Source organism: Vipera berus, assembly GCF_964194415.1.
Source record: "Vipera berus genome assembly, chromosome: 5".
Taxonomy (NCBI): domain Eukaryota; kingdom Metazoa; phylum Chordata; class Lepidosauria; order Squamata; family Viperidae; genus Vipera; species Vipera berus.
This window is the reverse complement of record NC_138207.1, coordinates 6,218,106-6,233,741: the sequence shown is the minus strand read 5'-3', so window position 1 is coordinate 6,233,741 and position 15,636 is coordinate 6,218,106. Positions and strand designations below refer to the sequence as shown.

General features: G+C 38.1%; 2 protein-coding genes across 5 annotated transcripts in view; both read left to right on the top strand.

Annotated features, from left to right (window-relative positions):
* Positions 1–6,058, top strand: part of LOC308668894 (cytochrome P450 2J5-like) — a 37,033-nt gene extending 30,975 nt beyond the window's left edge. For 2 of the 4 annotated variants that reach the window (XM_081329157.1, XM_081329156.1), the window contains 3 exons: positions 3,093–3,280; positions 3,780–3,939; positions 5,269–6,058. In XM_081329157.1, coding sequence (XP_081185283.1) covers positions 3,093–3,280; positions 3,780–3,939; positions 5,269–5,453 — 533 coding nt within the window. In that variant the 3' untranslated portion in view covers positions 5,454–6,058. The remainder of the gene's footprint in view (positions 1–3,092; positions 3,281–3,779; positions 3,940–5,268) is intronic. The other 2 variants (XR_014026611.1, XM_081329158.1) reach the window with 2 other exon arrangements.
* Positions 6,059–7,853: 1,795 nt separating this feature from the next.
* LOC308669338 (cytochrome P450 2K6-like) overlaps positions 7,854–15,636 on the top strand; it is a gene marked incomplete at its 5' end in the record, with an annotated part of 28,993 nt that continues 21,210 nt past the window's right edge. The window contains one exon of the mRNA XM_081329974.1: positions 7,854–7,883. Within this exon, the coding sequence (XP_081186100.1) occupies positions 7,854–7,883 (30 nt within the window). The remainder of the gene's footprint in view (positions 7,884–15,636) is intronic.

The following is a 15,636-nucleotide window of genomic DNA, read 5'->3' as shown; positions in this document are numbered from 1 at the left end:
TCATCAATAGAGAAACTGCAATGAATCAGTCAGTACCTGACAAAGAGAAACAGTGCAGTTCTGGAAGCAGATATGGGATAACTCAAAGAAACACAACAAGGATGCGGCTTGGTTAAAAGAGGTGGATGCAAATAAAACAAGTTGAAATGAAAGAACCAGTAACAGCAACAAAAATGATAGAAAAAAGATCAAGGAAGATCAAAAATTGGTCAGCACCAGGTGAAGATGCTAGGGATACAATTCAAGGTTTAGATATAGATAGATATTTACAAGAAGTGAATACCCCTATACTTACACAAGAGCAAAGGGAAGGGATGAATCAATTAATAACTGCTGAAGAAATTACTTTAGCAATTAAACAACTAAAAGTGGGTAAGGCACCTGGAACAGATGGTTTGACAGCTATTTATTATAAAAACTTACAATTAGAAATGGTGGAACCTTTAAAGAAGTTATTTAGAACAATCCAATCTGGAGGAGAAGTGTCTCCATCCTGGAAAACAGCTTTTATAATGTTGATTCCAAAGAAAGATCAAGAACTTACCCAATCTAAAAATTACAGACCAATATCGCTTTTAAATACTGATTATAAGATATTTGCAAAAATTTTAGCAAACAGATTAATGCAGGTTTTGCAACAAATGATTCATAGTGACCAAACAGGATTCATAAGTGGTAGACAAATGAAATATAATGTGAGACATATTGTAAATTTATTAGAATAGCGCTGATTTTTTTGGACGCCAAAAAGGTGTTTGATCAATTAAATTGGCAATTTTTATTAAAAGTATTAGAGAAGATGGAGTTTGGGGATAAGATTTTACAACCTATTAGGGCAATATATCAGAAACAAACAGCTCAAATAATAATTAATGGTAGTTTAACAGAAGCTTGAAAAATTAAAAAAGGTACAAGACAGGGATGTCCATTGTCACCATTGCTGTTTGTTTTAACATTGGAAATATTACTGACTAAGATACATGATTCAAATAAAATAAAGGGAATTAAAATAAGATATCAAGATTATAGATTAAGAGCGTTTGCGGACAACTTGGTTATTACATTAAGTCAACCGACTCAATCGGTTATAGATTTAATGGAGATAATTTTGCAATATGGACAAGTTTCTGGATTTAAGATAAATAGGTAAAAAACTAAAATATTGTCTAAAAACATGACTATAGAACAAAAGGAATCCCTAGAAAAACTAATGGGATTCGAAATAGTCAAAAAGATTAAATATTTGGGGGTATATATTACAGCTTAAAATGTGAAATTATATAAAAATAATTATGAATTGTTATGGCTAAAAACACAAAAAGAGTTAGACAGTTGGAGAAAATTACAATTGTCTTTATTGGGAAGAATTGCAGCAATGAAAATGAATGTTTTACCAAAATTTTTATTTTTGCTTCAAATGATACCTATACTTAAAAAAGATTCAAATTTGGAGGAATGGCAGAAAGGTATTAATAAATTTATCTGGGCAGGGAAAAGACCGAGAGTAAAACTTAAGATAATGCAAGATATACGTGAAAGAGGTGGTCTTAAAATGCCCAATTTTAAATTATATTATGATGCTGCAGCTTTATCGACAATTAGTGATTGGTTTAATTTAACACAAGGGAGATTATTGAATATTGAGGGTTGTGATTTATTATTTGGTTGGCATGCATATTTATTGTATGACAAGAAGGTGGATAATGTTTTTAAGACACATATATTAAGGTATGCCCTGTTGCGAGTCTGGAAAAAATATCAATATAAGTTAAATTATAAAATACCAATTTGGGCAATACCTAAACATGTAATAGAAAATATAAGTTTGGGATTGAAACATGATGTGATCACATATAAAGAAATTCTTAGATTGGAAAGGAATGTATGGCAACTAAAGCCATTCAATATTTTAAAAGAAGAAAAGATAGTACAAACTTGGTCCCAGTATGGGCAGATACAAGCTAGATGGAAAGAAGATCGGAAAATTGGCATTTCAACAACTGATGAAAATTTGGTAAAACAAATTAGAGATCAAAGTGAAGCGCATATAAGAAAAATATATAATGCATTGATAGAAATAGATTCAGAAATGGAACTTGTTAAAGACTGTATGATAAAATGGGCCCAGAATATTCAGGAGCCAATAACGATGGATACTTGGGAAAAAATCTGGGTCAGATTTTTAAATAAATAAATAAATAAATAACAACCTGGACTTAACAATTGTCGATAAGAAAGACAAAAAAGTCTGGATAGTGGACATGGCAATGCCTGGAGACAGCAAAATATTGCTAAGCACATTGATTTGTGCTTAGATTGTAAGCTGCCCTGACTTCGGAGAAGGGCGGGATATAAATGGGATAAAAAAAAAGAATAGACAAGAAAGAACTGGAGAAGATAACAAAATACAAAGACTTACCAATAGAAATAGTAAGACTGTGGCAAAGGCAAGCAAGGGTAGTACCAATAGTAATAGGCACCTTGGGTGCAATTCCAAAACAACTGGGGCACCACTTGTACACCATTGGCATTGACAAATTCGCCATTAGTCAATTGCAAAAGGCAGCCTTACTAGGAACTGCTTCCATCCTGCAACAATATTTGTAATACCATCAAACATCCACATCTGCCTATCCCAGGTCCTTGGTAAGGACTCTATAGGTAGACAAAAAAGTCAAATCCAGTCTGAACATCTGGCTGACTGTGCAATGACTAATAATAACAATAACAACAACAACAACAATAATAATAACAACTATTATTATTATTATTTTAATTTTAAGGAGATACCTGGTTGATACCTAGGATGCTGGCAGCAACCCGTGTCAACCATTAGTGCCAGTTAATTTGATTGTTCAGTTGACTGAGTTTCAGGTTTAATGAATAAAATTTACAATAATAATAATAATAACAACAACAAACAAACAACAACAACAACAACAACAACAACAACAACAACAACAACAACAATAATAATAATAATAATAATAATAATAATAATAATAATAATAATAATAATAATAATAATAATGAAGAAGTGAAATAGAATAGAAAATGAAACCCAGCTTCTATTTCCATCATTTTCTTTCTAGAGAAAGCCCAGAAAGAGATTGAAGATGTGTTTGGCATCTCAGGGTCAATTTCTTATCAGGATCGGAAGAAGCTGCCCTACACCAATGCTGTGATTCATGAAATGCTGCGTGTAAAGTATATCTTTCTACTTGGGGTTCCCAGGCAAAGCACAAAGGATGTGAAGATGAGGGGTTACCACATCCCAAAGGTGAGAAATGTATTCAGGCTGCATTCCACTAATCCAACATGAAAGGAAAAGCAAAATACGGCACGTGGATAAAAGCTCTCTATTCAGCAACTTCCAATGTAGTCATGCAGAAATGAATGGTCAAGAAGAGCAAATTGTTTTGCGGTTAAATTATGGGTTTAAATCCAAACACCTGTCAGATTTTAAAGTTAGAACCTTAAATGTTTTTTTTTATTTATCCTAGGAAGATGATAAGAGAAGAAAGGCTGAAATTAAATTCAGAACTGTAATCATGCCTGACCATGTTTCTTTGTCCATTTCTTGGGGCAATCTGATGTGATAAATATGCACCCAGATCTCTGTTTAAATGGAAGGGAGGGGAGAAAGGAAGCTAAACAGTTGAGAATCTACTGTTCTCAGAATCTGCTTTGGAAATGAACAAATAGGGGTCCACAGTGGCAAGTTAAAACCAAATGCTTCATCTATTTGTCCTGTTTCTTTATGTAACTCCTCAGTTTAGTCATCTCTATTTTTACAGGGAAGCTTTGTTTTCCCAGATCTGCGCTCTGTTCTTCTTGATCCTGAACAATGGGAGACACCTAAAGAATTCAACCCAAATCACTTTTTAGATAAGGATGGACAGTTCATTGAACGGGAAGAGTTTCTGCCCTTCGGAATAGGTACGTCCAGGAGCCCAAAGCATCTTATAACCAGGGCTTTTTTTCTCATAGATTGCTCAGAACGGAGTTCCGGCACCTTTTTTGGATACAACCTAGTAGGGTAGGCAAGGCGGGTTGTATGACATGTGTGAGTTCCGGCACCTTTTTCTTTTACAAAAAAAGCACTGCTTATAACAAATAAATTCCTACCACCACTACTGCTGAGGGTTTTTGGCAACTAAGTCCCACAATTCAACTTACACTTTTTGTTGCCAATCAATTTCTACAGTTTGCTCACCTGCCCCACCATCAATGATCTAATCGTACAGTGATCTATGAGGATATCTACCTGGATATACTCTTCTGAGTATATTCCAATAGGAAAGACTGTATTCACTATGCCTACAAAGACCAACACTAACTGATGCCCTAGAAAGATACATGGTCAATAAACTGAAAATAACTGAGGAAGGAGAATTGGCTCTCCCAATGTCAAGTTTCTGGCATAGCTCATTTTCCCAGAGAACCAAAATACATTGAGTGTCAAAGGCTGATAAAGCCCCAGGTGGAATGGCCAGTTTCATCCAAATGCATCTGGAGCTGTAAGACCATTGCTTCTTTGATTACGTACAATATTTGAGGATAGTCTATAATCATAAACCAAAATGTGATTCTTTTCTACTAGTAAAAAGAAATTTATGTGTGTTGTTGAAACTGCTTGAGCCATCTCCGCATTTCACAAATCAGAGAGGACTTCACAGTAAATGAGACATAGGATTCCTTTGCTGTATTCTTTCCAGACTTATCAAGCACCTCGACCACAGTATTTTGGTGTCCCTTCATCCCTGCAGAATGTGATCTGCAGAGGTTCCTCTCCAATTTCTGGAGATGTTGATTTGCACCCCTTCAGAATGGCCTCCACATCTTTCCATGGCAATAAGGGTTATGCCAAGCTGGTTCTTCTTCAGAGACAAACAAAATATCAAAGCCCAATAGTAGCTGGGACAGATCCATGGCAATCACGGCCAAACTGACCTCCTGGACCATTCCTGAATTGACAACCTGCCCATAAATATGAAAATTTCTGAGGAAAAGAAGTCAAAGATAGTCTAATGCCACAGTGGCAATTACTCTGATGGGACCAAATAAAAAGGTGTCCCCACTGAAGAGTGTCAACAAACAGAAGAAAATGTAAGAAAGCAGTTCTAGAAATTGAATCTGTTAGAAGATGCTAGTATTCAACATGGAAATCTGCTTTGGCTGTTACAAATCTTTTCAGATTTCCTTGCTGGTGGGGATATACCATGAAGAACAGATTATTATTTGTTTTATGCTTTGTTTCACCTTCAGGTCAGCGTGTATGTGTGGGAGAGCTGCTGGCAAGAGTTGAGATCTTCATATTTCTGACCACCCTGTTGAGGGCCTTCAGCTTCCGGTTGCCTGAAGGAGTGAAAGAACTCAATGAAGCCCCTGTTGTAAAAGCGACAATGCATCCACACCCTTACAAACTGTGTGCTATTCCCACACATTCTTAAACTTAAACACCATAAAAAACCTAACACTAATGATAGAATAGCTTTTCACTATGTTAACTGTTTCCTATATACCTATTCTCTTATGTTTTGTTTCCATTGATTCCACAATCATTGGTGGGTTCACACAACATACCTAACCGTGTCAACAAAAGACCAGAAAGCTATGTATGAACAGTATGTGAAGGAAGCTTGTTACTCTTTACCTTTGTTTCCTTTTTGGTGCCAATAAAGAGCCTTGGTGGAGCAGTGGGCTAATGCCTCCTTAAGTAACACCAGCTGCCTGCAATTAGTGCAGGTTCGCATCCCACCAGGCTCAAGGTGGACTCAGCCTTCCATCCTTCCCAGGTAGGTAAAACGAGGACCCAGATTGGTGGGGGCAATAAGCTGACTTTGTAATAATGCCGCTTGGTGTGTGTGTGTGTGAAAGCCCTAACAAGCAGGCATATACATAGAATGAAGGCTACTGCTAAGCTTGTAAGCCGCCCTGAGTCTTCGGAGAAGGGCGGGATATAAATGTAATAAAAATAAAATAAATAAATAAATAAATAAATAAATAAATAAATAAATAAATAAATAAATAAATAAAACATTTTGCTTTCAATTTGCTCTTAGTGTCCCTTTTCATGTTTTTAAAATTTCCACTATAGGCTCCATGTTAAGCAGCCAGAGCAAACTTCACAGATAGCCCAAACTGATACTGTGCTAGAAAGTATGAAATGCTGCTGACAGAATTAGTGGAAGAAGAAAGAGCGTGAAATCCATCCACATCCCAGGGCAGAACATCCACAAGAGCAGGCAATGCATTGTTTACCTCATATTAGGGCTGAACCTGGACTGGATCCAAATATCTCTTTCATCAAGATCCTTCTGTAGTTACAGCCTAATCATTTTCTCTCCAACCTTCCCCCAAAGCAAAGGATTTGGGTTTTTGGCAGTACAAATTCTTCTTAAGGATCTGTGACCATCCCAGAAAACTTTCTCCTTTCCCCTGGGCTACAACATTAGAGTCTGGGGAAATTAATGTCAGGTGCAAGCAAAGAGATCCACGTGTGCAGAGTTCAACTTAGCTCCTCCTTTATTTTCTGTTGATTTTACAGGAATCTGGGCTGTTGGTTTGATCTCCGAGCTTGGCAATTTGGTTGCAAATGTTTCGTTGCCATTTGAGGAGACATCATCATAGGACTTTGAATAATATTCAAGCATATTTCCTACAGGAATCTCTCCAGACTATTGCAAACAGAGAGATAGGGTTCTCCAGAGACAATGGGTGGATTGATGTTCAAGAAGAGATTTAAGCAAAGGTCACTTTCAGATTTGGCCATGGGTTACACAGCTGTGGTGGTGACCCAATTGTTAGACAGATATTGCTAAGACGTTGTTGTTAGCTCCCTATACTTTGATGATTGGATTAATTGCACAACCTTTTAATTAATAAGAGCTACTGCAGAATCTATTGCAACAGCCCTTCCTTGTTGGCAATTTCTTTTAGTTGTAAAAGACAACACAGATCCAGAGATGGTCCTCCAACAGCATGATGCTCTCATGAAGACATGCTGTTTTCCATGATAATGTCCTGATGATGGACTTACAAGTGTATGTACAATACACAATCCTGGATGAGATAATATCTCTTGTGAGCCACAAGATTCTCCTTTCTATTCAGATAGATTTTATGGACATATAATGTACCATGATATTTTAATAATTCTGGCATAATATCCTATTAGGGACACTGTCAAGCACCATCGAAATCAGAAGATCCAGGCAGTTCAAATGGCTATATAGATTTATTTGAAGCTTAAGCTCTCGACAAGAATCTGAACTACTAACAGCCAAAGCAAATTAGCAGTAGGTAAGAGTCACAGGAATTGAAGGCTGGCTGGACTTAGATCTCTTGTGGGCACAAAGAGACTCATGACTGATGATGCGTTTGATCTCTCCCTCTGGCTGAGTCTGGTTATATTCTACAGGCCTATTGGGTTATACAGCCCTTGGGTTTTTGTTTTTGTTTTGTTTTAAAATCTCTTCTTCTATTATTTGAGTGACACATAGTCAGAGGTAACCTCATTAATGTAACTTAATATAAGAACAACTTGCTGACAAAATACCGGAACTAGACAAAGTATCAAAAGACGTGTTGCTATTTGTTTCCAATCAACACAGTATGTAAAACAGGAAAAGAAAAAGAAAAATAATTAAGGAAAAAGGAACCTACCACCTCCACATTCACTAGGAAACATTTTTTTAAAAAAAAATATCACAAGACAATAGTGGTGATAAGGACATTTTCATTTTGCTGCTTGTTCTGCTGCTTGTGCTTTTCCAAAAACATCTCTGGTCCCAAAGTCATTTGCCTCCTGGTCCTTTGGCTCTACCTCTCATTTGGGACCTTCTGGGCTGATGGGTTTTGGCTTCATGAAGATTATTTCGGTAAGGTATTTCATTCTGTTTATAATTAACCAGTAATAAATACAATGATTTTTTTATTGTTTTCATTGTATCAAAATTAAGGACAAGAGCATTAACCTCAAAATATTCTCACATAATGTGGAATCCAATTAATCAAGTGATAGTGGTGACACTTGATTAATCATTTTCCTCATCATACCAGAGTTTTCCAACTGAGACCTTCTCGTTTCATAGAGTAGGATGTCAAATAATGGGGCTGATTGTTAGGAAGGTGGATTCTAGTTCTGTTTTACCAAGAAATCTTTGATGATGGAATCAATTCACTAAAGAGCAGATTCTTTCTCCTTTCCTCAAATGAGGCTAAACATCTGTCTGTTGATTATGATTTAAACTCTATTTCTCCAGTGAACAATCAGCTGAACTTGAAAGCTTAAATGGCTACTTCTAATTTTGCAATTCTATAACAATCAAGCAGCCTGTTGAGGGCCTTCAGCTTCCATTTGCCTGAAGGAGTGAGAGAACTCAATTAAGCCCCTGTTATAAAAGTGCAATGCATCCACACCCTTACAAACTGTGTGCTATTCCCACACATTCTTAAACTTAAACACTATGGAAATCATAAAACTAATGGATATTCTGTATGATAAATTTTTACTCAACACTGAAACCTATTCAACCTGTCAAACCTGCCACAACTTGAACCTTAAGCAAGAACGAACCACAACTCCTTTTTATGAGATAGTCTTTACTAGAGGTCAAATATAATACAGTAAGGTAAAGTCAGATCTAAGATTTGTGCACCAAATTCTCCAGCATAATTTCCCCTTCCCAAGATCCCCTCTACCCATTCCCCTGGATTGTCGAATCATATTCAAACTAGATGAGTTTCTTAAAAGAATTATTTTATTAATTTTCTTTTTTCACAAACAAGTGAAATGAAGGGATGAAGGGATACCTCTTCCAAGACTTGGAATAACACAGAACAACATAGGCAGACATATATACACAAATACTAGTAAAACAACATTCATTTAGACATATGGCTTGTCCTGCAAGAAGCGAGAAAAATCAGGAGGTGATTCCAACCAAACATGGTTTTATAGGGCCCTTTAACCATCTCCCATTTTTCTCACCATTCCAAGTCCAAGTTTAATGTTCCAAATGTACAAATATAAGTATATAACAAAACAAAACACACATCAATTTGAGGCCAAAACAGACCTCCCCTTTTAATTAAAAGGAGAGGAACATTTATGGTTACTTACAATTTATCCCATCAACTTCAAAAGACACTGGGGAAAGACTAAAAGGAATATTGAACCTGGGATCTTTTGCAGGTGTGAAGTGGGAGGTGTCCTCACCTCTGACAAAAAGAATCGAATAGTCCAAAGAGCCAGATTAAAAGAAAAAGACAGAAAAATAACTTGCTTTTGGTTTCAACCTCTGATAAAAGGGCTGTGGGATGCTGCAGACATCCCCCACCCCGGATTTTGACATTCCCTTTTAGAATGACTGGGTTTTCCACAGTTATAACACTTTCCTTGAGGTTTGCTGCCTTGCGATAAAGCGGCTGCCAATAAATTGGTTTGATAAAAGGCTGTTCCTATACCCTGTAATCTGTTAACAAAATCAGGATACGGCTCAGTAGCTTTCTGCCTGATGTTAGAGAAGGCTTGATGAGGCTTGCCAGAAACAGCCACTTTTCCAAATGCTCGATAGGCGTATTCAGAAGAAACTTGTAAAGTGGCAACTGATAAAACAACTTGAGCATCAACTTGAGCAAAGGGACCAGACCCATCAGCAGTTTCTTCTACATTCCCCCCCCCCACTTTTGCTAATTGTTCCTCTAAAATTTGCATCATGGGGGTATACAATGGCCGTGAAGAAGCAGAAGAATTAACCTCTTCATGAGGAGCTGAAGGTTCAATTAAAGATGATTTCGGGGGGAAAATTTATTTGATCATAATCAGGTGGAGGTTTTGTGGTCAATTGCTGTCCTGCCAAAGCATCAGAGCCAAATTTTTCCACTGCTTGACAGCATTGAAACCATAGATGTTATATCTGAACTGGAGCCTGGGGTTCAAGATGTAAAGTATGCCCTATCTTTACCCAGTCCTGTAAACGGAGCATCCCGTGCTCTGGATACCAAGGACAATGCTTCTCTATCTCTCCAACGAGCTTCCTTATCTCTTCCTCAAATGCTGTAAGCCCTGACTTTTGTAGCAGGAATCAAAGTTCCTCTACATGCTGCTGCTGTTGGTGAGATAGATTGCAACCCATACTTACCTCTGAGGGGTCCCGTAGGACGAAGGTGCACCTTGGGGTCTATTACAGATGAAGGTAAGTATGTTGGAAGTTGATTTGTTGTCCCTGTTCAGGCGCTAAAATGTGGGATTCAGAGACCAGTCATCGCAGGGTGTCCCAAAATGTCTGTCTGCCTACGCAGAGTTTATTGTATTTATACAGTTTTAACAAGCAGGAAAGAGCGCACAGCAAAAGCATTGTTTATTGGTGTACTTCCTTGTCAATCTTTAAGAACATCCCAGCCAGGGTAGAGTCTCACATATCTTGATGGTTCCTGGCAGTCCTTAGCGGTGCTAATTGGAGTGAGCTCATAGACATATGGTAAACAAGATACTAAGGCAGGCAGTTTGCTGCACAAGGTCCCTTCATATCCTTGACCTCTATCTCTACAAACCTCCAGATGGACTAGAAAGCAGCAGGACAATGATGGCAATAGGTATATTCCTGCTTGTTTTGCTGCTTGTTCTACTGATTCTGTTCTTCCTGAAACAACTCTGAACCCGAACACATTTGCCTCCTGGTCCTTTGGCTCTTCCTCTCTTTTTTTAATTTATATTTTATTGTTTTTTATTCTTTACACACATATGTTAATTTTCCAAACAACGTGCGAACTGAGTTCATGATTCATTAATACATATACAAATTTCACTCTTTGGTTCTTTTTTCCAACCATTTATAAAATAAATGTTTCTCCTTTGTCTTTTAGTCTCACAGTTAATCTGTCCATCTCTGTGCATTCCAATATCTTCTTTATTAGCTCTTCTTCTGATGGTACTTGTTCATTTTTCCAGCATTGTGCGTAGCTCATTCTTGCTGCAAGAATAAGGGAAAGTGCAATTGGCCCAAGGTCACCCAGTTGACTTAGAGCCTGAGTTGGGTCTGAATAATGAGGAAGAAAGAGGAAGAATGATTTCACTTGATCTTGATACTAGACTGCTGATCTACTCTAAGACTATATAGGTAGTCTTCGACTTGCAACTATAGTTGAGCCCAGAAAATTGATCATATATCATTGTGGTTGTAAGTTGTGCCGTCATGTGACTGGAATCGATTGTACAACCATTTATATGAATTCCATTAAGAACATCGACATGGCCATTAAGTGAATCATTTGCTCATAAGTCTAAACCTAGCTTATCCAATGGATGTTTTTTGCCAGAAAATGGCAAAAAAAATATAAACCATGATTATGTGACACTGAGATGTTGCTACTGGTCATAAATGGAGGCCTATTGCCAAGTACCCAAAATACAATCATATGACAATTGGGATGGTTGTTTATCTTTGAGAATAAGTCATAAGTATGTTTTTTCAAGTCTGTCGTATCTTTTTTATATACAAATATTTTATTAATTTTCTGTTTTTACAAACAAGTGCTTAATAGACAACATGTTGACTGAGTCCATTAATAATTCCGTGGTAGAGATAAGCTTCTTCAAACTAAATCCAAGATTAAATCATCCAATACCTCCTCTCTTCTTCCAGCAATAAACATTTTTCCACATTATGCAAATGCAATTCTTATTGTTATAAATAGATATACAGTTGAATATCAACATTTGTTACAGTTTCCTAATAGTGTCAATGGTATCAGTTTAAAATATCTTTTCTAACCAAAACAGATCTTAATTGCATTTCCACTCAATATCCATTTATTCAGTCAGTATCCTAATTTTCAGTTTTAATTTCCTATCCATATTCAAAATATCCCGATCATTTATAGTTTCAAAAAAAGTTATATTTGGGTAACCAAAAACTTCCCTTATTCAAACTTCTTAGCATTTTCTTATTTCCCTTTTCATGCCAAAATATGATATTCTGATTATCTATCTAGATAATTATTCTGATTATCTATCTTATCTATCTAGTTATAATAATATTTCTATTTCTAGCAATCTATTCTTAACCATATTCAAACATCTAATTGATAATATAATATCGTCTCTAATAGGTCAAAGTTTCTGTTTTCTTCAGTCTTACACTAGCTTTTTTTCTTTGCCAACTAACTTTGTAAGTCAGTGCATTTGGATCATCAAACAATTTTTCCTCTATTTTTGTGCATATTATTTGGAGCAAAAGAAACAATTTAGCTAAGGTATTTTTGGAAGAGCTAGCCCATTGATATTCATTAAACACCCTCCCTCCTCCAATTCCCCACAGTTCTCCTAATAGCTCTATCTTCCATTCCATCAGCTTTGTGCTGGACCAGTATACATTCAGCTGCTCCATTTTATATCTAGTTTAGGAATTAACAACTTTGTTAGTGTATTCAGCATTTATAGGGCTAATACTGGCAACACTGTATGTAAAAACATTTACAGGGTTAAATGTTATTTCCTCAAGAGATGCCTTATGGGAATTGTAGTCTAGCTGTATAGTAAATACCATGCTTTCTAGTTAAGTGGTTGGAGCTTTCATAGTTTATGGCAGGACTTCTGCCTTTCTCTCATTTCTATCTCTCTGGATGAACCCTGGCATGACTGGGGACATGTAACTTTGCACAGGATGGAAGGATCATCATTTTTTTACCTAATGAGATGAATTCAAATTACAATCTTGCATTTTGGATGGACCAGTGTTGTAATTGTGAGTTATTGACATTGGAAGCATGAATAATAAAGTAGTTTGTTTAATCCCATTTCATTTGAGTTTATTCTGGCTGTTTCAAGAGAGATCAGCATTCACATCTCTACATGAAACAGTACAGGCTTTCCTTCCTTATCCTCCAGTATGCTCTGAAATCTTGGTTGATAAAATGTCGTTACAATTTTCAACATTATAATTATGTCTTCTAATTCTTCATTTGTCTGAGTCTGACTGTTAGTTTTTTCCTTTGGGTCCTCCATATTTGGGTCAGCTTTTTCTAGTTTTCCTTCTATTTTCTGGGTTGCTAGTTCCTCCTCTATGGTTATTTTCTAGGTTTAATTTAATTTAATTTAATTCAATTTATATACCGCCTTTTTCCCGAGGGACTCAAGGCAGTTTACAGGGCAAATTAAAACAATACAATATATATACAGATAAAATTAAATTAAATTAAATAGCCCCAAAATAATTAAAAATTAAAACCATTAACCCAAAAACCCTCAGTCCAGGCCGGCAAGCTCGAATAGCCAAGTTTTTAAGTCCCGGCAAAATGAGCGATGGTCGGGGGCCATCCGGAGTTCCACAGGCAGCTGATTCCAAAGGGCCCACAGAGAACGCTCTCCCCCTGGGAGCCGCCAGCCAGCACTCCCTGACAGGCAGCACCCTGAGGAGGCCCTCCCTGTGGGAGTGCACAGGATGATGGGAAGTTGATGCTGGCAGCAGGTGCTCCTGAAGATAATCCAGAGCCATGCCATCACCAGCACCTTGAATCTCACCCGGAGGGCAACTGGAAGCCAATGCAGCTCGCGGAAAAGAGGCCTTACATGGGAGTATCGGGAAACCCCCATCACAACTCACATGGCCACATTCTGCACTGCAGATGAAGCCTCCGAATGGTCCTCAAGGGCAGCCCCATGTAGAGATCATTGCAGTAGTCTATCCAGGAGGTCACAAGCGCATGAGTGACTGTACGTAGGGCATCTCGGTCCAGATAGGGTCGCAACTGGCTCACCAGGTGAATCTGGGCAAAAGCCCCCCTAGCCACGGCTCCTATATGATCTTCCAAACTGAGCCGCGAGTCCAGGAGGATGGCCAAGTTGCGGGCCCTATCTACGGGGGATAACACCTCACCCCCCATAGTTAACGATGGAATAGACTGGTTAATCCGAGATGCTGGTATGCACAGCCACTCAGTCTTGGTGGGATTAAGTCAAAGCCTGTTTCTTCCCATCCAGACCTGGCCCGCCTCCAGGCAATGGGACATCACGTCGAGGGCATCACTGGGTTGGTTTGGGGTGGAAAGAAAAAGCTGGGTATCATCAGCATACTGATGATACCCCACCCTAAAACCACAAATGATTTCACCCAGCAGCTTCATATAGATGTTGAACAAGAGGGGAGAGGGGACCGACCCCTGAGGAACTCCACAAATGAGAGGCCTCGGGGCCGACCTCTGCCCTCCTGCCAACACCAACTGTGAGCGGCCCAGGAGGTAGGAGAAGAACCACTGTAAAACAGTGCCCCCCACTTCCAATCCCCTGAGACGCTGCAGCAAGATACCATAGTCGATGGTATCGAAAGCCGCGTATTTTTTTCTCATTCTTTTCCTTATCTTCAAAGTTGCTTGGACGCATTAAAATATCTCCCATTTGAATTAAATCATGATTTTTTATTTTATACGGTTCCATCTTTAGGTCTCTATCCTCAGAATCTCTACTGTATTTTCCTGGGAAATTTCTTGGAGTGGAATTAAGTTGGAGGTAAGTTGATTCATACTCTCAAAGTTGTTCTGTATTTCTTTGTGGTTTAAAATCATTGTCCTTTGAAATGGTTGCCACTTATCATATGTTTCCTTTTGTAAAGTATTCATTGCTTCAGATTTGTTACTCTCACTTTATTTACACAGCTGCACTTTTTAAGAACTTTGAGGGTCAGAGAAAAAAATCCTCACCCACCAGTAGGTGTCAGCGTTTGCTCATTTTTAGATCTTTTTAGTCTTTTTTTCTCTCTCTAAAGGGTAAGTTTCGCTGCTTCCAGTAACCAAAGGGAGGGAGTAGAATCCCCCTCCGTTTTTTTCAGAGATCTCTTATTTTGGGGACTGTCTTCTTCAGGAAAATAGGTAGGATAGAGAAAATCAATATTCTTACCCAGATTCAAGCATGCTGTTTAAAATCCGCTTAGTTTAAAGCTTATGACTTCCGTTGTTTTCAGCTATGACTGGACAATGGAGTTAGCCAGCCTTTTCTTCTGTTGGTTTCTGGGAGGCTTCTCCTGGACCGTTTGGGGAGACTGCCATCTCTCCTAAGTCCCTGGGATTTCCTTCCTTCATTACCCCTCTTCAGGGTGGGTTCTGGCCCCTTACGGTCCCCAACAGAAAGAAATTTCAGCCAAAGGGTTTGGCATTCCGAATCTTCCAACTGCTCCGCTGGAAACAGGAACCAAAAGTTCACTGTAGGCAATTCTTAACTCTTTAGAAACTTTTTTTTTCTAAGATTCCTGCCAATATCTTCTTTATATGTTCCTGAGATGTTCCTTTCTCTATGTTTCTGCTAGAAATCACTGTCTGCCATCTGTTTGTTCCTTTCAGCTGATGTGTTACAACCTGAATTAAGACTGGCTACAAGAACAGCACTATCTTCAGACAAAAGAGCCTTGGTGGAGCAGTAGGCTAATGCCTCCTTAAGTGACACCAGCTGCCTGCAATTAGTGAAGGTTCGAGTCCCACCAGGCTCAAGGTTGACTCAGCCTTCCATCCTTTCAAAAAATGAGGACCCAGATTGTTGGGGGCAATAAGCTGACTTTGCAATAATGCCACTGGGGGGGGGCGAAAGCCCTAATAAGCAGGCATATACATAGAATGAAGGCTATTGCTAAGCACATTGAT